At 51.6% G+C, this 19,988-nt stretch overlaps 8 protein-coding genes across 8 annotated transcripts; 4 read left to right on the top strand and 4 right to left on the bottom strand.

The window, feature by feature from the left end:
• Positions 1-10: 10 nt before the first annotated feature.
• Positions 11-2,893, bottom strand: BJY04DRAFT_206956 (IEC3 subunit of the Ino80 complex, chromatin re-modelling-domain-containing protein; the record flags this gene model as incomplete). The annotated part of the gene is made up of 6 exons (XM_073713790.1): positions 11-941; positions 1,009-1,227; position 1,313; positions 1,736-2,565; positions 2,619-2,735; positions 2,805-2,893. 6 exons carry the CDS (start codon positions 2,891-2,893, stop codon positions 11-13), a joined length of 2,187 nt encoding a protein of 728 aa, XP_073572177.1.
• Positions 2,894-3,114: 221 nt separating this feature from the next.
• BJY04DRAFT_186935 (putative RNA binding protein Rnp24) lies at positions 3,115-4,795 on the top strand. Its single transcript, XM_073710960.1, has one exon. It carries the CDS (start codon positions 3,212-3,214, stop codon positions 4,337-4,339), a length of 1,128 nt encoding a protein of 375 aa, XP_073572176.1. The 5' UTR covers positions 3,115-3,211; the 3' UTR covers positions 4,340-4,795.
• A 429-nt stretch (positions 4,796-5,224) lies between these two features.
• Positions 5,225-11,113, top strand: BJY04DRAFT_206955 (uncharacterized protein; the record flags this gene model as incomplete). The annotated part of the gene is made up of 6 exons (XM_073713789.1): positions 5,225-5,856; positions 5,945-7,275; positions 8,395-8,534; positions 8,744-9,536; positions 9,589-9,800; positions 9,851-11,113. 6 exons carry the CDS (start codon positions 5,225-5,227, stop codon positions 11,111-11,113), a joined length of 4,371 nt encoding a protein of 1,456 aa, XP_073572175.1.
• Positions 11,114-11,582: 469 nt separating this feature from the next.
• On the top strand, positions 11,583-12,884 carry BJY04DRAFT_217275 (serum paraoxonase/arylesterase family protein; the record flags this gene model as incomplete). Its single annotated transcript, XM_073715996.1, has 2 exons — positions 11,583-11,894; positions 11,946-12,884. 2 exons carry the CDS (start codon positions 11,583-11,585, stop codon positions 12,882-12,884), a joined length of 1,251 nt encoding a protein of 416 aa, XP_073572174.1.
• A 22-nt stretch (positions 12,885-12,906) lies between these two features.
• Positions 12,907-13,901, bottom strand: BJY04DRAFT_186931 (Isochorismatase-like protein). Its single transcript, XM_073710959.1, has one exon. The coding sequence runs from the start codon at positions 13,674-13,676 to the stop codon at positions 12,984-12,986; it is 693 nt and encodes a 230-aa protein (XP_073572173.1). The 5' UTR covers positions 13,677-13,901; the 3' UTR covers positions 12,907-12,983.
• Positions 13,902-14,063: 162 nt separating this feature from the next.
• On the top strand, positions 14,064-15,203 carry BJY04DRAFT_217273 (uncharacterized protein; the record flags this gene model as incomplete). Its single annotated transcript, XM_073715995.1, has 1 exon — positions 14,064-15,203. One exon carries the CDS (start codon positions 14,064-14,066, stop codon positions 15,201-15,203), a length of 1,140 nt encoding a protein of 379 aa, XP_073572172.1.
• A 157-nt stretch (positions 15,204-15,360) lies between these two features.
• On the bottom strand, positions 15,361-16,458 carry BJY04DRAFT_206953 (nicotinate-nucleotide diphosphorylase (carboxylating); the record flags this gene model as incomplete). Its single annotated transcript, XM_073713788.1, has 4 exons — positions 15,361-15,734; positions 15,765-16,093; positions 16,188-16,243; positions 16,303-16,458. 4 exons carry the CDS (start codon positions 16,456-16,458, stop codon positions 15,361-15,363), a joined length of 915 nt encoding a protein of 304 aa, XP_073572171.1.
• A 107-nt stretch (positions 16,459-16,565) lies between these two features.
• Positions 16,566-19,794, bottom strand: lreA (GATA transcription factor LreA). The gene is made up of 4 exons (XM_073720298.1): positions 18,787-19,794; positions 18,633-18,727; positions 18,146-18,578; positions 16,566-18,099 (listed from the first exon to the last, which is right to left on the bottom strand). Exons 1-4 carry the CDS (start codon positions 19,343-19,345, stop codon positions 16,673-16,675), a joined length of 2,514 nt encoding a protein of 837 aa, XP_073572170.1. The 5' UTR covers positions 19,346-19,794; the 3' UTR covers positions 16,566-16,672.
• Positions 19,795-19,988: the final 194 nt, after the last annotated feature.

The raw sequence follows: 19,988 nt of genomic DNA, 5'->3' as shown, positions 1-19,988 counted from the left end.
TTTTCAGCAATCAGCTTGGCGGCCGTGCCGTGACTAGTTGGAGGATCCGTTTGGCTTGGTTTCCTTCCAGATACTCTCGTCCCTCTCGTTGCCGTCCATCTTCGTCGTAGTCGTCGTCGCCTATTTCTAGATCGACCTGTAGACTAGCTTCATATGCCACCGTGACTGTCTCCTCATCTACCCGCAGTCCACCTTGAACAAGCACTCGAATGCATTGGGTGAGACGTGAGATTTCACGTCGTGTAGCGGGAGAAATTTCGTCATTCTGGCTCGAGTATACGGAATTCGAGACCATTTCTTCCATGCGTGTAATTGACACGCTTTCCGTGGTGGACGGCGCTGCTCCCGTGCCTTCCACATGTTTCGAAATCCAAATGTACCCATTCACACCCAGGACAATGTCCACCTCGCCTCCCCCGTTCGACGTCGCGATGGTGAACATTTGTCTGCGTGACCGGACCACTCCAGTAGCTGATCCCGACCCAAGCCCTCCTTTGACTGACGAGCTAGATGCGCCGCTGCCCCCTGCCCCAGCCACAGCGAGAAACACACCATTCCGAAGTTTACCGTACTTGAGCGACCGAGTGTGAAGCGAGGCGGCACCATCCGAATGCACGGTCTGTACTTCGGCAACAAGTAGATCTCCCTCACTGAAGAATGTCCTGATCTGCAATTCATCCGCACTTGTTCGCCGACGGAGGATACCGCCCGGTAGGTTGATCGCGGAAAGAGGTAGCTGTGCTAAGAGGGGAGCTGCGACGTCGACTTTCCACCGCTTTGATTGCACCTCGACTATGCGACCGACAACCAAGTCACCGATCTCTGGCGTATAACGGGCTCGCAGGGGCTGGACGGAGAGGAGTTTGTTGGTTTTTTGAACTGTTCCAGCAACTGTGGCGATAATTGATGTTGACAAAGGATTAATATACGTTCCATGGCCTCTAGAATGTAAGTACGTCGTTAGTTCCTAAGCAAGCCAGCAAAACATGATGGACTGGAAGCACAAACCTCATCCATTGTGGATCGTCTGTAACAACCTCACCCGGTGTGATTATGCCTGTTCCAATGTCTGTGCCTTCTATTAATCGAGGCCGCTTGGTTTGTCGTGATGCTTTTGCGGCGAGCTCAACACCGCCGTCGGAGTCGACGGACATCTCGTCAAAGTCGGACTCAAGATATGAGGCGTCGACATCATCCGCAACAGGGGGTAGAATTGTGATCGCCATTCTGTGTTATGAGCACCGGCTAGAAGACCAATGGCGAGCAATTTTGAAAAGCTGAGCTATGCTCGAATTCAAGATACTCTCTTTACTCTTTGGGGTTTGCAAGAAGCTGGAAAGTCTTTCGGCGAGGAAACAAACGTAACAAACATACCGCCCCACAGCATAAGATTGCATTCTGACTCTGGAGTCAGTCTGAACAATAATCAATGAACCCCTTGTGGTAGTAGGTTTGAGGGGGGCAAGGTCTTATTCCAGCTATATGGAGGCAAATAAAATTCTAGGTCTTGATACGTGCAGCTATGCATTCAAGTATACGCAAAAGCACTTTTTCATAATAAAATATCATATTCTAGAACAGCAGCTGATGGAGAGCTGGAAATGACGGGATTAAGTATCCTGTAGAAGGGAGGATATTGCTAAAATAGTATGCTGGATCGAGAAGGAAAGATTGCAAAGAGAACGATAATACAGGACTGGAAGCTCAAGAGACGCACAGGCTCAAGCACCAGCACCAGAAGTTCGCTTAGAAGGGCGCTTAGCGGCAGTAGCACCGTCTTCCTTCTTCTTCCGACTTGAGCGGCTGTTGCTTGCTTTGGGTTTCGGGGTCGTCTCCTCGTCGCGCTTACGTTTTGACTTAGGACCCCCAGACGTGGGAGCGGAGTCCAGCATGACGCTATCTTCGTCGTGTGTGTCCTCATCTTTCCGAGTTGCAGGCGCAGTTCGCTTGGAGGCGCGGGCATTCGATGGCCGTGACGCTGATTTCTCCGAAGCGTTCTCATTGTCTTGAAGGAAGATGTTGGGATGGTTCTTGCGCAGCCAATGATGGACTGAGACAGGGCTCCGTAGGGCATGTTCGCGTTCTCTTTCCACCATTGACGGTTTGTCTGGGACGCGGCTAAGCTGGAGGGCGGCTGACATATCTCCAAGCTGAGCATCTGTTGCTAAGCAGTTTTCGGTTTCATGCTCTGGTGTAAGATACCCTAGGCTGTGATTCAGGTTGTCATCTCCTACTATGTTTGTCGGAGCCTGACCTGCCGAGGCAGGCGTGGAATGAGGGATCTTCATCAACTCGATGTAACGCGATCGAGGTGCAAATGCTTGGCCTCGCTTGACGCCGTCCTCGAGTTTCCGGTACGACTCGATTGTTATTTGACCAGTTGCTAGCTCCTCCTTCGCATTCATCAGAATTGATGTCGCTAGAGCTGGATCATTGTAGGATGGTGAGAGATCCCTGTCAGGTGTAGAGTGAATGTCTTCGTCACCAGGAACGTTGAGATCATATCGAAACTTGGGAGGGACGTGCACGGTATCGTTAAACTCGAGGAGAACCTCTAAGAGCTGACTGAGAAACATCAGTGGGGTTGGTATGAAGAGGGACAGGAATCAATGACGGACTCGTTCTGCTCCTTGATTCTCTTAGATATATCCTCGATGCGCAATTGCTCGCGAATGAGCGATTCACTTTCTTTCATACGAAGCTCAAACTGAATCTTCAGCTTCGCGAACTTCTTTCTGAAGTAGGAAACCGGATTAGCAGAGCATTCGCCAGAGAACGTCAAAACCGCTTTCAAAACCGCTTACTTGAACGATTTGTAGGACTGCTTGGTAGGGGCATCAGCATCCGGTAGGCTCTCGGCCATCGACCGAGTTTCGTCAATCTCTTGGGACATATCGTTTGAATAACAGAGGGTATGTCCACTGTTAGAGAGACCTTAAGGTTCAGACCCACGTTATGAAATTTGAAATGAGCTGGTGTTAGGTCTGTTGACGTTGACGGCAGGCTGGCCGGATCTGGATCGGAGTCGCGAGTCTGAAGCTCAAAGGCGGCGTGTTTCTGCCCGTCCAAATAAGAAAAAAAGTCAAGCCAGACCTAGACGTAGACCTTACAGACATTGGAAAGCCAACCTCTTTTCTTCCTTTCCTGTAAAAAGTATATATCTGTGCTCTATACTTATCATATCTTGATACATTTATGCGAAGAGGACAAAATGGCGTCTATCAGTGAAGAAAACCACAAGAAGCGAAAATTGCTTGACGGTCCCGAGATCGAGATCGACGTTTCCGCGCCTGAACCCCCGTCGAAAAAGGCGTTGCGCAAAGCCAAGAAGAAGGGCACTGATGCAGCCGTGAAGCCGATTGACGAAGCAACGGACTCAGCAACCAAATCGACGCCAGAAACCCCTGCAGACAATGAGTCCGCCGCTCAAAAGCGCTCAGACTACGGCATCTGGATAGGCAATCTAGCATTTGCAGTGACCAAAGATGATTTGCGTCGGTTCTTCACAACCAACTGCTCATTTACGGAGGCTACTATAACTCGAATCCACCTACCGAAACCCTCAGACAAGAACACAAGGGCACAAAATAAGGGATTCGCCTACGTCGATTTCTCTAACGCCAAGGCCGCTCAAGAAGCACTGGGGCTAAGCGAGCAGCTTGTTTCAGGGCGGCGCGTACTCATCAAGGATGCGAAGAACTACCAGGGCCGACCGGAGAAGTCTCAGGAGGACAGAAAAGATACTACTTCTGCTGCTATCTCAGGAAAACCACCATCCAAGCGCGTGTTTGTCGGTAACCTTAGCTTTGACGTGACCAAAGAACTCATCGAGGAACACTTTTCGAAGTGCGGAGCTGTCACAAATGTGCACGTAGCTACCTTCCAGGACTCCGGGAAATGCAAAGGCTATGCCTGGGTGGAATTCGAGGATCTCGCATCCGCTGAAACGGCTGTGAAGGGGTTCAAGTTTGTTGCCGAGGACGATGAAGATGAAGAAGAATCAGAGCCAGAGGAGACCGAACAGCACAAGAAGCCGCGCAGGCCTCGACAAAGGAAAATTTGGGTGAATCAGTTGCTGGGACGACGTATGAGGGTCGAATACGCCGAAGACGCAACAACGCGGTACAACAAGCGATACGGCAAGAATGCTGAAGGGAAGAAGAATACCAACGGCGAAGGAGAGTCGGAAGCTATCGAAGAGGTCGGAGGTGAAGACAAGCCTCAACATACTCAGCCCAAGCGCACGAAGCCAGAATACTCCCGTTATGACCAGTCAACGGTGCAGAAGCTGAGCGGTGCTATTGTTGAAGGAAAGGGAAAGAAGACTACCTTCGATTGAAGAATGAAGTGGAGGACATATATAGCTCAACTTTGTACCTGTAGCAGGCATGTTTTTAGTGCTCTGGGATCATGTTTGTTATCTAATCCTGCAGGAGGACTGTCCGACAGCCCGACGTGGCACGAGAAAAGCGAGATCTCTGATACCCAAGGAATGGACTCCTAAACACCAGAGAATCATTCCGTCCCTCAACCAAGATTTGGGGGCTGCCTTTTGTTGGTTGTGCCACTCCCGTTCCGTAGAACCTAAGCATCAGGTATATCAACCCCCGCCCACGAAGACCTGTCGTAGGGACTCCGTGCATACGTAGTATGGGCTGGAAGACCAACCGGCAGATGCTGAGAACTCAATCGTAGTCAGTCGGCGACATGGAATAAAAGGAACAGGTGGCTCAAGCGGGCCCAGGGAAACAGCTGATCAGAGTAAATACCAGTAGTAACTATCGTCCTTCTGGTGTGGAATATCTGTTGATGAAAGCCTATGTTCTAGAATCACTGAGGTGGTGGTTAGGCCGCGCTAAACCGGGTTGGGATCCTTGACATCTCAGGTTTCGATGTCATGCCTCGAGGTTGATTCCATCAAATCTTCTCGACTGTCTGCCTGTTTGGCTCTCCTTTCCTTTTAAACGCTCCCTCTTCCAGGGTGCACCTTATTCCTCTTAGCCCTGTTCTATATACGCGCAACCCCCCCCTCCCTTCTCTTCGCCGCCTGGTGTTACCCCTTCCTTTTTGTTGGAGTTCGTCATCCCGCCCTGGTCCTCAACCCGCCTTTCACTCCGCTGCTGGTCGGTGCACCCATACCTGGTTCCTCCTTTCCAGCGCCTGCGATACACATATATCGCTTCTAACTCTCTTTATATTACCTTTCAATTTTCTATTTACACAAATGGTATCTCGTCGACACAACATCGGTGCGAGTCGCCGAAGGAGGCGGGACGATGAGGGTGAAGACGAAGGCTCGCTGGATGGTGAACTAGAGGATGATTCTCTCAGTGAAGGCTCTGTTATCAGCCAGCAGGATGAGGATGATGCCGATGGGGAGGGGAGTGAAGAGAGTGAAGATGATAACGTATCGATCGACAACCCGGACAAACATCAGACCAACGGTCGTTCAAGTCATAGCCCACGCCGTCGCCAGTCAGCGTCCCCCAAGAAAGCCACGTTAGCGACGACCATGTCCGACACGGAAACTATGCTCAACGGGCTGAAAATATCCGGTGATGGAAAGGGTCTTCCTGAAATGCATTTCGACGATATGAGAGAAGAGCTTGGACAAACCAGACGGACACCATCCGCACCACCCACTGAAGGGATGAGGGAGTCATTCACAGAACGGAAACGGGTTGATAATGAAAAGCCTGTGAAGGGGAAGGGCGAGGATCCCACCGCTGTACCCACACGAGGTAGCTTCTTCCTCCACGATAAGCGCTCGACGGAGTCCGCAACAAACGGCCACAAACCCTTCAGCAAGTCAAAGTCGCGGCCGTACGGTCTCATCGTGGACGGCAATGTTCGCAGGTATGTGCATGGCTTCTGACTACCACTAAGAGGGATCTACGGGTCAAGCAACGCATGCAGTATGTTCTAACTCGATTTACAACCACAGAAAACAAGACGTCACTACAGAAGGCCCTTGGACACACGATCTTCACGATACAGTCGCTGGAGATGACCGTCCTCTCCCGAGGCGCCCTCCACCCTCAGTGGCCGCTTCAACATATGCTCAGAAGAACATCCCAACGACTGTACCCACAGCCCCAACCACATCTCCCGTGAACCGGAATTTTTCAACCACCATTACTACTGGAAAGATGCTTCTAGTAGTGTACATCCCAGGCATGAAGAATCCGGTAACGTGTCCCGCTGTTGACAAGAAGCACTACACCAATCTTCCTGAGCATCGACCTCCTCTACGCCGAGACAAACCTGTTCGGATATCACTTCCTGGTCAAACACCCAGATATATATTCCCCGCAACGGAGCGCTCTTTTATTTTTATCCCACGAGCAATGCGGCCGAACCAGCACAATTACCGCGGGCGTGGCCGAGGCGGATTTTATGGGGGACGCCGCCCGAGCTTTTACGCAAGCTCCACGTACACGCCGAGTGTCGCTCTAAGCCGAAGATCGTCATTTGGCAAACCACCATCACAAGACGGGTACCATTCACCGGCAGCGTCGGTGATTTCGCGCCATACAGTAGTGACTACGGAGAATGGGAAGCCGGTTGTTCGCTTGCCTCCCCCGCGACTTCCGGGGGCCATTGTACCGCCAGTTGCACCCCCGATCCCCTTAGCCCCGACCTATCCAGCTCAATCACAGCCTCAACAGCCCATCTGGCGCGAAAGCCGCCCCGCTCCCATCCCAATGCACCAACCTCGCCCGCAGAAGGCGGTTTCATTGGCAGACATTGAAACACCGGCAAGCTTTCCTGCCAATCCTCCGCCAGCGCAAGACCAACCATTCCATCATCAAGTCCCGGTGCCCGGTACTCATGTTGGTTTGGGTCACGTTATATACAATGCTGATGCTCCTACTCACTACCCTCCCCCTGCGCATACAGCTGCCACACCGCTATCCCAAATACCAGAGCGTGCAGTTCATGCTCCGCCATTCCAGGCCTATGGGTTCCAACAGCCCCAATCATACTATCCTAGCCCCTATCAACCAGGGCCTGTATATTACCCTGGCACAGATTATGCGCCCTACAACGGCGTGGGGACAGCATCAGGGGCTTCATATCCTGCGGGGCAGAACGCCCCGTATATGGTTCCGGGTACACATACACCGGCTGAGCCACCGTCACAAGCAGGCACGGTTGCACATGAGTCAGGCGGCACGGTTTATTTCTATGATGCCTCTCAAATGTACACAGGATCAAGTTTCGGGGGAACGCCCGTAGGTGGCGCTGCAGGCATGGGTGGAATGATGACACCTAGTGCGACGTATTATTATCCTCAACCTCAGGGTGTTTACTATACGTCACAGTGACCGGAAAGGATGACAGCTAAATTCCAAAAAAGAACAGCATCTGGATTTTTTTCCCCTTGACATTCCTTAAACTTTGACGCCGCCTCACGAGTCACTTTGGTTATCCACGCTTTTGCAACGAATTTCCGCTTTTGGCGCTATTCTTCTCACTCTCACTCATCCTTTCGCTATGCTTTGCGGCTTTTCCAAAAATTCCCACGACTTTTTTTTTTTGGCTTCCCGGGATTGTTGGTACCGGAGATACTCCTTTTGTTAGGTCTGTCTTAGTCGAGGTTAGATTAGGCTTTGATGCATTTCTAGCGAGCCCTTGATGTTTTCATTCGTTTAGTTTTTTTCAGGAGACTCTCATGTCTGTATGGAGCGCATGCCAATTAACCGCGATGTTATTACTAGGTGTCTACTATTATGCAACCCCAGCTTCGGCGAAGGCCAAAGTCGGTTCTGCGAAATTCTCGTCTTTTCCCTGTCAGTAGCTCTTGACTGTTTGGTTGGAAATAGCTCCCCAAATGTCCGCGCGTTGTCGTTTTGCTTATTCTTCTGCTTCTGCCATTCCAAGACCAGCACTTCTGCTATTTCTATGCTCCCTAGCAGAATATAGATTGCCTTTAGCAAGGCTTTGAAGACGGGTCTTCAAAGAAATAGTCAGAGTCAAGTTCGAGTCAGCCTGGCAACGCCTTGTCCAGGGTATGCCTCTGCGATGTGCACATAGGGACTAGTGAATTAGCTGTAGGCTGCAGTTCACCGCCCCCCGAAGCAGTAGGGAGCAGGTGACCGTCATCGACCGCCATCGAGCGTCCAGGCATCTCCTTATCTGCCAATTATAAGCCTCACTCTCGCTTCTCTCCTCCTCATCCTTCTCTCGCCTCGCCTCATCCTCGTCATCTCCTGCTGCCTCCTCATCTGCCTCTTGATCTTCCTTCATCTACTCTCATCTTCCTCTCAACTCTTCGCTTGTGTTGTTGCTTATCTTCCACACCCTTCACTAATCAGGCTCGTCTCCGAGACGTCCTTACTTTATCTTGACGACCCTACTAGAGTTACCCGCCCGGCGAGCAATCCACCCCAGGGCATTTCATCATGTCCGCTCCTACTCCTGCTCCAGTTGGCCCTGGTACTCTCATTACCGTCAAGGTCACATACGACAATCATACTCGGCGCTTCAAAATTCCTTTGAGGGAACTTGGAGCTCGTACTTTACCCCAGAATGTAGGTCCAGTCCCCACTCGAGATTCCACCGACAATCAACCTCGACCCTTTTCACTATACCTTGCCTTCATCACTGCCTGCCATTGTTTTGCATCTTACTACGCAATGCCACCGACTTTCTTCCTCGCCTCTGCACATTCCACGCTTTCAATATCAGGCAAATTGTCCCAAACTATCTTATGACTCGATACTGACTATTTCTGCACTAGTTGCGCCAACTTCTTGGCATTCCAGCGGATACCAACGTCATCTTCGAGCGATATTCTGATAGCGCTGGTTCCTTTGTTCAACTCGACAGCAATAACCCGGCTGTCTTCAAGCAACTTTACCGCGCCGCAAAGGCCAAGTTGAAGCTACGTATCAAGGCCACTGTCGACCAGCCCGAGAATCAAACAGCAGAGCTCGAGACTCCCAGTGAGCAGCAGGAACCGCCAAGATACAGCTACCTTGATACTGTTCTTAGTCCCCCAATTCCCGCCAAAGTCCTCGACACAGGGGCCAGTGCTACTACATCGTCAACAGCATTGCCGGAAAGTGCTGAGAGGGAGACGTTGACCGCCTTGGATTCTCTTTGGGCGTCTACCAAGAAGGAAGAAAAACAAACCGCGAGCCTCAGGGAGTTCGTTTTGGGTCCCGATAACCCGATAACGCCAGTTCTTTCTCATACCTCTGTTGCTGGCGTATTCTGCATTGACTGCAATCACTGTGGGCGTGCTATTCCCAATGAGCACTATCACTGCAATACCTGTTCTGATGGCGACTACGACCTCTGCCCAGAATGCATCGACTCAGGTGTCAATTGTCTGGGTGAAGATCATTGGTTAGTCAGACGGTTTGTGCAGGATGGTATAATCACCAATAGCACAACCAAGACTCTTGCTTCTCACAAGATTCACAATCAAGAAGAGGAACTCCAGCCAAAGCCCGTTCTGGAAACCGCCTCCGAACCATTTGAGAAGCCCGTGGCGGACGCCGAGCGGATCTGCAACAACTGCTTACAAGGTACGTACATTCGAAATTTCGAACAGGCTTTGGGATTGCTAATTGGCCGCAGAATTTGAGGAAGGAAAAATGGTTTCTTGCGCCGACTGCGAAGACTTCGACCTCTGTATTACGTGTGTTTTAGGTCACAAGCATGGTCACCATCCTTCCCATACATTCGTTCTCTTGGGTGAGCACGATTCCGGGTTGAAGAACCTGGTTTTGTCTCGCTGCAAACCTGGGCGTGGTTATCACCATGCTGCCATCTGTGATGGTTGCGATAATGTACGTTGTCTCGTTCGAAACTTTGAAAAGTAGCGCTTACCGTTTTATAGCACATTACCGGCGTACGCCACAAGTGCCTTACATGCCCAGACTGGGATTATTGCTCCGAATGCCACCTTTCTGCGTCTCGTTCTCACCCTGGACATCGGTTTGCTCCCCTCTATACGGCCATCTCGGAGCCACTACAGTCCCATGAAGTGCATTACGGTGTTTTCTGCGACGGCCCGCTATGTAAAGATAAGCCAAGGTCAAGGTACATCTCCGGCATTCGCTACAAGTGCTCTGTTTGCCATGATACCGATTTCTGCGCCAAATGCGAGATTCATCCGTCAAATATGCACAACCGCACTCACCCAATGGTCATGCTCAAGACACCAGTTCAGAACGTCTCTGTGAGCACTGTTCATGAGGACAGGCTCAGCCAGGCGACAAGAAACTTGGGTGACCGGACTCGCAAGTCTACCTCTACACAAGCGTCCGCACCCATTGTTCAGCCTCAGGAGATGCCCATCAAGGAGGAGGCAGAGTCAGTCAAGGAACTCAAACCAGTTGTTGATAGAGAAGAAAAGTTGGCCACCCCTGAGCAGGCGCCAACCCCTACCACTGAACCCGAATACCAGGCGTTCTTCCTCGAAGATACCATTTCGGACGGCACTGTGGTGAAGCCTAACGAGGTTTTTCAGCAGAAGTGGAAGTTGTACAACCCCGGACCACTTACGTGGCCTTCCGGAAGCAATGTCCGATTTGTTGGCGGCGACTCTATGTTCAACGTTGATACCAACCATCCCAGCAGTCTCGCCTCGTTCACGGCTGCTATGGAGAGCAACAAATTGTCCGAGCCACTGGAGGCTGGCAAAAGCGCGGAGTTTACTGTCACTCTGAAGGCACCAAGGCGTCTGGGATGCTCAATCTCATATTGGCGTATGAAGCTCGCCGATGGCACACCTTTCGGTCATCGTCTGTGGTGTGATGTCCTCGTTCGTGATGATGCTGCGGATCTCGATGCCCCCAAGGAGACGGAGAAGGCGCCCGAGCCTGATACCACTGAAGCCACTAACATCTCCGAAAGTCAGATGGTCTTCCCCAAACTGGACAAGGAGTCACCAGCAGGCAGCACTCACGAGGCAATCGTGCCCCACACCGCGCCCTCCGTGACCACCCGTTCTGAGCAAGATGTTCTCGATGATGTGGCTAGTTTGACCGTGGACGATGTCGAGACCGAAACTGAGGCTGGGTTTTTGACCGACGAAGAATATGATATCCTGGATGCCAGTGACCAGGAGTTTATGGACGCCAACTCTACTCACCACTAATTTATCTGCGAAACAGAGTTTAACGACAGAAAAAATGACTTCTTGCGGGCTTATGGATTTTGGGGTTTTCCGGGATACAGCAAATCAGGGCAGGATGAACCAAGTTTGATTAATTGACTTCACATGTACGGCCTCAAGATCACCAGGCAGTGTCTGGACCGAAACCTGTGGAGATCACCTCCTATGCCTGTATCTCAGCCTTTTCAGATTGGATAGCAAAGGATACTGTTTGCACTCTGGGTCCTCGTCGTAAGCTGCCGTAGTCGGATAGCTGCATCTATCGCCATGTCGATCTATCCACGGATGAAGCTTTCGTAGACTTTCCAAGGAAGGAACTCCGCACGGCACTCCACTTTTCTTCATGAGCTGACCTTGGCAGAATCCCGAGGGATTCCTTCTCCTCATAAAAGGACCCAACCGACACCCTCCAATTTCTTCCCCTTTCCCTTCCGGATGCTCCCAAGCAGTCATGGCTCTCCTACGATTCTCGCTGTTTCTTGTTCTTGCAGCCACTCTCGGCCCGTTCTTGTACAACGCGGTCCGTCGTGAGCTCACCGTTCTAGGAGTATACCGAAGCCCTACATTGACACCATCCGGTCAAGAAGTTCACAAGATCGCCGACACTTTACAATGCGAGGACCTGCATTACTACGCCCCGGGTAACCTCATCTTCACCGCGTGCGAGGACTCAATTTCCCCTCGTTTTGGCTGGTTTCCTGGTGTCGGCCATCTCCACGGGAAACCCGATAATACTGGCTCGATTCACGTTATTGACCCTAAGGTGAGTCTCACATCTTTCTTGACAAGAGCGCCAAACCTTACAAGCAGATAGACTCTACAATCATCCCGGCTTACATTCGAAAATTTCCCCGGCCCCTTCATCACACACGGCATCGACGTCATCCAGGACCCTGAGCGGGCCGACGCCGTATACATCTTCGCCGTAAACCACCTCGGCAACCCAGAATACAACGCGGCCACAAGCCCAGATTCGCCGAAAGCCCGCTCACAAACCGAACCTTTTCATCATATCCTCGGCAAGAAAACAGTCCGTCATGTCCGCTCTGTCCGGCATCCGCTAGTAAGAACATCAAACGATCTATACGCTTACAGCCCATTTGAGTTCTATGTTACAAATGACCATTACTACCCCGAGGGAGTCATGCGAACAGTTGAGGACTTGTACGCCTTGAACAAATGGTCGAATGTCGTCCGCGTCCAGTTCGACCATCATGCCACGCAGGCCGATGAAACAACCGGTGTCAACGCTACAATCGCACTATCGAGCCTCCGAAACGCTAACGGTCTTGGCCATGGGCCAAACGGCGAGGTGACGGTGACTAGTGCCGTAGGAGGGAAAGTATGGCGTGCTAAAATTGACAACGCTGACACTGGCGCTCTCTCGATTCAGGAGGAGATCCGGTTGGATAGCGCGATTGATAACCCGAGTTACTATGAGGATGAGTATAGAAGCGCTGGTGATGATGCGAGCGGGTACGTTCTTGGGGGCCTGCGAAGGGCGATTGATCTTCCTAAGACGGTCAGTGATCCCCAGGCGACGGAGGGTGTAATTGTTTGGCATGTCAGGAATGGTACGGATGGGGAGTGGGAGAAGAGGGTTATTTTTGAGGATGATGGGTCCAATATCAGGTCTGCTAGTGCGGCGGCCTTGGTTCCGGTTGCGACTCAGAAGGATGGAAAGAAAGAGGCGTGGCTATTTGTTACGGGATTTCTTTCAAACAATGCGGTTGCTGTCAAAGTACCTCTCTGAGTGGAGTTTTCTATATGCAGTTTTTTTTTTTTCCTTCTACTAAAATGCACCGTGTTCAACAACACTAGAATCATGGCAGTTGTATAGGCTGCCATTCATCTACAATGCCTTCAAAGCTGCCACAACCTCCTGAGTCCCAAGTACATCTACAAACTCCTCATCCAGACTCGCCAACGTAACAGCATGCACAGTCTCAGCATCAAACCCGCCCTTCGCCCACGTCGCCGTTGCATCACCAACAAGCACAATCCTCCCCTTATCAACAACCACACCTCCCTCTTGTGTCCCATCATCCCGAAGCGCAGGCTCGCCTTCCGGAAACCGGTCCACAACTTTCAAATTCGCCGCCATCCGCACAGACGTCGAAACACAGTGATCTGTTGTTATACCCGCCACAATCAGCTGTCTTATACCACGCGCACGGAGGTACGACTCAAGGCCTGTCCCAATGAACGCTGAGTTTACAGACTTCCAGAAAACAGTCTCTGAGTCATCGGCCAGTGGAGCTGCGAAGGGGAGTGGTTGGATGTTTATTCCGTTGTTTGCGGACGGGTGGAGGGCGGAGTCGGGGAGGATGGAGGAGTGGAAGACGTGAATTACTTCGAGGCTTGATGATGGAGCTTTGGCCTTTGCGGCGCGGAATGCGGTTATGAGTGCTGTCAGGTTGGCTTCGAGGCTAGGGTTTGAGCGTGCGGTGCCCCAGTGGCAGGGGGTGGAGGGGGAGGTAAGGCCAAAGGCCTTTTGGTTGTCAATTAGGAGGAGAGCGGTTGGGGCTTTGAATGAGATGGCCATGGTGGATATGTTGAGTAGAGCTCTGGGATTGAAGAGGGAAATTGTTGTAGGTGACTGAGTGTATGGAGAGATATACAAGGCCTGGCTTTATATGGTGTTGTTTGGCGATGAGTCAAGAGGTAAGATACGACGCTGATTTATAATGCTGTATTCTTCGACGAAACGAAGTCGAGTAGATGATTAGTAGTTAAGTGTTATACAAGAGGCTGGATTACTCGATATGACTTCGGTTTACTCGGTATACTTCCACCACTAGCGAAACAAATCTCTGCCTCAGGCAGAACAAAAACCCCGAGTGATGCAGAATAATCGCCAGCCAGGCCAACAATTTCCATCCCTTTTTCCTCTCCTTCCTATAAACATCCCAATTGCCATCTCAAACTTCCAATGGCCTCAATACGCACCCAGAGAGCCCGGCTCTCCCAATTGCATCCCCAATTCCACCACCTGGCTGCCACTCGCCTCCAGCAACAACCTCCGCATCCCCAGTTCAACCTCCGGCACTCAAGCACCGGAAAGTCCCACGCACGCCCTCCATCCTCCGCCCAACCAACCGGAAAGACCGTCCCATCGACAACCTCCACCTCTACAACTCAGATCGCCGACGACATCAACCCGCCACCGAGCACCCGACCCGCGGAGATCGTGCACCCCGAACCAGCAGCCCCGGATGCCACAGCAGGCGACAAAGCGAAGCGGTATATCAACGTCGGCCGCGCATTCTATTCCTTCTACAAAACCGGCCTGAAGAACGTATACAACAACTACAAGGCGTCTCTGCCAATCCGGAAGTCATTAGGGATTCCATCCGCCTTACCAAGTACACCACCCTTGAGCGCATTCCTCAAGAGCAGCAGTGCAGAACAGAGCAAGGAACTGCAGATAAAGGATGCAGAACTCCGAACAAGCCGCTCGACATTCCAGCTCCTGAACCGCGCAGCCTACGACGTCCGGCGCATGATCCCCTTCTCCCTAGTCCTGATCGTCTGCGGCGAATTGACGCCCCTTGCGGTCCTGATTCTCGGAAACTCCATCACGCCGTATACGTGCCGCGTCCCGAAACAGATTGAGAAATACCGCAGTCAACGGACGGACCTCAAGCGCAAGGCTTTGAGCGCGCACCTCGCGGCTTCAGAAGGGTCCGTTTCTGTACCCGGGCCCGGTTCGGCGGAGGAAATGGATATTCTTTCGAAATTCACGGATAAGAAATGGATTGAGAACGAGGCGAGTGTGCAAGAGGTTATCCATGCCTGTGTGGTTATGGGAATTGTCAAGTCGATGGATGGGTTGGCGATCGTGAGGCATAAGGCTTATCGGAAGAAGTTGAGTGCTTTTGCGCAGTATTTGGAGGTGGATGATCAGTTTATCAGGGAGGGTGGTGGAGTTAGTGCGTTGGAGGCTGCGGAGGTGAGGATTGCGGTTGAGGAGAGGGCTGGGTATGGGTTGTCAAGTGGGGGAGGAGAGGGGTGGGAGATTGAAAGGGAGGAGAGGAGGTGGTTGGAGAAGTGGCTGGAGAGGAGGGAGTAGATAGTGTACTTTTACAATGCTTGTACTATAGATAAGATGGAGTAGAGCTGTACGATATCATTTCGGAGAAAGAAGTCTGTACATGATACATTTCTATAGATACACCGGTCGCCCTTTCCTTTTCCACTCCAACCGATAGTCTAGATTTTGATATAGATCACCCCCTCAACGAAACTTTCAAGCTAAAATCCACAATCCCAACCCCCTGGTGAATCGAACTCGTAGACAAGATATCCACATCCTCGCAAACATACTGCGCCGCATTCCCCTCATTCAAGCCTCCACTAACCTCAACCAAAAACGACGCTTTCCCCTTCCACTGCTCCTTCAACCCCTTTGCAGCCTCGCGAACACCTTCCGCCGTAAAATTATCCAGCATAACCACGTCCGCCCCAGCACCAATCGCCGCATTTGCCTCCTCAACACTCCGCACCTCAACCTCAACTTTCGTCGAGAACCCGCCAACGGCTTTGGCCGCTTGTACAGCCTTCGGTATAGCAGCCGTGATATCCAACTCTGACCCAGTCCCAGCTGTAGACGCATTCGCCGCATTATTTGCACAGGCCCAAACATGATTATCCTTAAGCATAGTCATACTACTCAGGTCATGCCTATGTCCGTCCGCGCCGCCAACAAGGATACCGTATTTCTCGATAACCCGAAAACCAGGTGTTGTTTTTCTTGTTCCGGCTAGTATGCCTTGCCATCCTTGGTTTCGGAGGATGGTTAGGAGTGTGGAGGTTTTGGTGGCGATTCCTGAGCAGCGCGCGAGGATGTTCAGGGCGACGCGCTCACCGAGGAGGATTTTGCGAATGGGGCCGCGGACGGTGGCGACGTGTGTTTTGGTATTTGCGGGGAGCGAGTGGCCTTCAGGATGATGCCATTCGACTCTAGATATGATCGTCAGTGCAGTGTTCTGGGAAGGGGGTGGTTGACGGTTGCTGTTGAGGCGACGGAGCTGGAGCCTCGGAGTGAGAGACGTACGAGCAACCGAGCTGGAAGAACACTTCGTCGAAGAAGGGGACGCCGGCGATTATACCCTGTTCACGCTCTCCATCAGAAACCAGTGCTTGGTTATCCGGAAGAAGTACCAACGTACCTCGCTCTTCCCGAGTAGTTTTGCTTCACCCTCTGACTCGCCGACGACGAAGCCGCCGTAGTCAAAGCTAGGACAGTCTTCCTCGAGCCATTCAGAAATGAGCCGTTTGTAGGATGTTGGAAGGAGGTGACGAAGGTCACCGTGTGATGAGGCCATTGCTGCGGTATGTAGTTGAGGACGAGTGCTGGAGGAGCGTAGGAGGGGAATTGGAGGGGATTCCTGACTCCCCGCGTCGAAGCGGGGGAGGCTCGGGTACTTCCGGGGCTTGGTATGAAGTCACGTGGTTGAGTATATATACAAGGTAAGAAGCTGAAAGTATGCTCTTATGCTCTCAGTCTCCCCGTCCAAAAAGTCGTCAAATATGCTCTAGTCATCCCATAGATTCCATCTCCCTCTCTTTTCCGGCCAAGGCTGCATTCTTGACCTGTTTAGCCCACCTCAAGCCACAGCTATTACATAAATCTCTGTTCCCGCTGGGCCCTCTCCGCCACTCCGGCGTCGTCCTAGTCTGACACATGGAGCAACTCTTCTCTACCATGATTGCGCTTTGTTTCCTTTTCCTCTTTTTCCTCCTTGCCAGAAGCCTCTGGACCTCGTCTGCTAGGCCGCGGTTTTGTCTTTCTAACTCGCGGAGCTCAAAGTGCCAACTTGAGCCTCGTGTGGGGTTTAGCTCTTCAAAGTGATGGGCCGGAGAAGGAGTGGAAGCGCCAGTGACCGTATTTGTGGTGCTAGTTCCGCTTCCATGAGGTGGGAAGGACGTTACCGTTGCAGAAGAAGAAGTAAATGGCTGGGGGAAATTGGGGTGAGGTTTTGGATGATGACTCGTTGATGGGGTCAACTGAGACTGGTTTGTGTTAATAGTAGGGTCTATAAGACCAGTGTCACCCGAGCCTTGGCCTTGAGGCTGGCGTTGATCGCCTGTAGGCTGTTGTTTGGGAAAGCGGAGTTGTGCGACGAGGAAGTTCGGCTTGGTGGCCCCTTTTGGGGTGTCGCCCGGGTACAAAGTCGTCCGAGCAGGAAATATATGCCCTTTTCGATGGCGCACTTTGTGGGCAAAAGTAGTTTGTTGCCCATTACGGGCAATCTCTAGCGCTTGTCCAGTTCCCGACTCTTGCGAGTGGTCAGTAACGATGATGTCCTGTATACATTTGCCTAGGAGATCGTCAGCAGCGCGGCCAAGGACAGCGCGGCACTTTGAGGACATAAACAAAATAATCCCTGATAATGATAGTTTTGCCCAGAGGTCGTTCTCTGCAAGTCCACCGCGCTCAATATTGGCGAGCTGGTTGGTTGAGTATACGGGAATGATTCTGCCAACCAGCACCATAAACTGCCGGCCTCGGTCCGTGATATGCCACCCTCCGTAGTTCTCGAACCATGCAAAACCGCTCTCCTTTCTTCGGATACGATATATCACGCTGATGGGGTCGTTGGATGTACAGGCCCGCAGGTCGCGAGTGACGTGGCCAATGTCACTGGGGTGGCAGATTGTAGATAAAGTCTTTCCAACGAGGTCACTTGACTTATACTCGAGCACTGATCGGCAAGAGGGCGACAGATAGAGGAACTCTCCTTCAAATGATACCACAAAGACCACATCATCGGTATTTTCAACAAGAACGTGATGAAGGTGGTTTCTGGGCACCGGTTGACCTCGGGCAAGATGATCCAGGGTCACTGATACTTGGTTCGAACTGAAGTGGGTGGCCGGATCATTGTCGTCCTCGTACGAATCCAGAGGAGGCACCACATAACTAGGCAGCTGACTGCGGTGGTAATCGATCAGGTAAGTCCCATCTATTCAGTTAGTTTTGGTCTAGCCGTGCTTATCAATCAATCGTACCTATGTTTCTCTTCGTAACAGCTTCCGGCCGCTCAACTAGATCGACCTGAAACCCTACGCAGTAGTCTTTTGAGTCCCACTGCACTGGGATCATTGTCACCAAATTCATAAAGGGTTGACCCCCTTTACGGTAGTTGATGATGCTTGCTTGCATTTCAGACAGCTCATTAATGGCTTCAAGTAGTCGCCACGCCGTATACGAATCGGTGAACTTTCGCGGTGCACTTTTCTCGACCTCGCCATCTGGGCTTTGTAGGAAGCGACAATTGCGCCCTACGATGTCTTTGTCGTTATATCCGGTTAGTCGTTCAAATGCATCAGAAACATAGACAATCGGATGGTCTTCCAAGGAAAGGTCACAGAGTACAAAAGCGCAAGAGAGGTCGACCGGTCCAAGGTTAATTTTCGGATCTGGCCTTGATACCACTTGAGCCTAGGTATTCTGTTAGTCAAGTAGCTCAAGAGGTTACAAGAGGATACAATTCACCAGGATGCCCATCATGTCAAACCCACTACTTGAGTAGATGTTAGGGTATGGAGTGCTTTCTCCAGCGCCCTCTTGTTTAACGGAAGAGGCAGCGCCTGCGAGTAACCCACAATCAGTCATGATAAGCAGTTCATACATTTATACGGCCACTTACTCTTTACAGGTAATGACTTCTTTGGCTGAATGAACCGGTGAGAAGACCCAGGCGCGGAAGCTTGAGGGGCACGTTGCGCATCTTGTGTTTGCTCACGGGGCAAGGCGTGACCGGATGAGATCTCGGTCGCACGGGATGATACTGGCGGACGAGAAAACGCGCTATGGGCTGACGATCCGATACCCCCAATATCATGAGGTTGGGCCCAGTACATACCCGCGACCGGGTCCTGGGCACGGGACACAGAGCCATGGCCTGGTGTGAGAACCTGCGCTTGCAGAGAAGCAAGGTCGCCTAGGTTGTGGCTAAGCGCCGTCGTGGACGCCGGATATGCAGGGAGGTCATAGGGGAAAGCACCCACCGACAGCGAAGTATCTGCTGTGGGGTCATAATCGAGCATAGGATGCTGTGTCGGGTAGCCATAATTCCCCATCGACATGGAAGGCGTATAGGAGGGCATCTGTGCATTCTGGCCGTTGTTTTGACGTCCAGGCTGAGAAGCAGAGTATTGGCCGTCATAGAAGACCTCATCAAAGTCATCGATTCCTCGATTGGCCATGGTGAAAGTCCGATCGATCGATCCGATCTAGTACCCAGGCCAATGACTGATTATTGAAATGTAGGCTGCCGGAAGCTAATCCGGCGGATTCTACCCCAGATTCGCGTCAAGTAGGATGGCATATAAAGACCCTGAAGCTCGAGATTGCCAGCATGGATGGAGTGGTTATCAAGAGAGAGAACATCCCACGTTAAGTTGCGGAAAAATCATGGGTCAGCGGCGCACAAATAGGTCAGAAGAGAGCTCGGCATTGATAGGACATCAATTATCAGACACGACCCTAAAATTTTGAGCGGTTCCTGGTCAACGGTGGAAACAATAATAAATTCATGAAGGAGGCGGCCCTTGTCCTCAAGAGAGCGATGACGGCGTAATGGCAGCGATCAGCTCAACGCCGCCTCCATGGCGGGCGGGACGAGTCGCGATTCTGCCAATGCCAATTGCGAGCCAGCAGAGGCGAATGATGTGTCAGATGGCAAATCTGTGTTTGTGATCTATCGGGACTGTTGTTGTACGATCACTAAGCATGCTGAACCTCATGCATTTCGAGATCAAGCACTGGCTCTGGAGAACCTAGACGGATTTCTGGGGAATCACGTGGATTGGATCTCCCCAGATCCCCGAATGAAGCTCAATATCGGAT

Source organism: Aspergillus karnatakaensis (genome assembly GCF_047715665.1).
Source record: "Aspergillus karnatakaensis strain CBS 102800 unplaced genomic scaffold BJY04scaffold_19, whole genome shotgun sequence".
Classification (NCBI taxonomy): Eukaryota; Fungi; Ascomycota; class Eurotiomycetes; order Eurotiales; family Aspergillaceae; genus Aspergillus; species Aspergillus karnatakaensis.
Note: the sequence above shows the minus strand (reverse complement) of the source record. Positions and strands in the feature narration are given on the sequence as shown.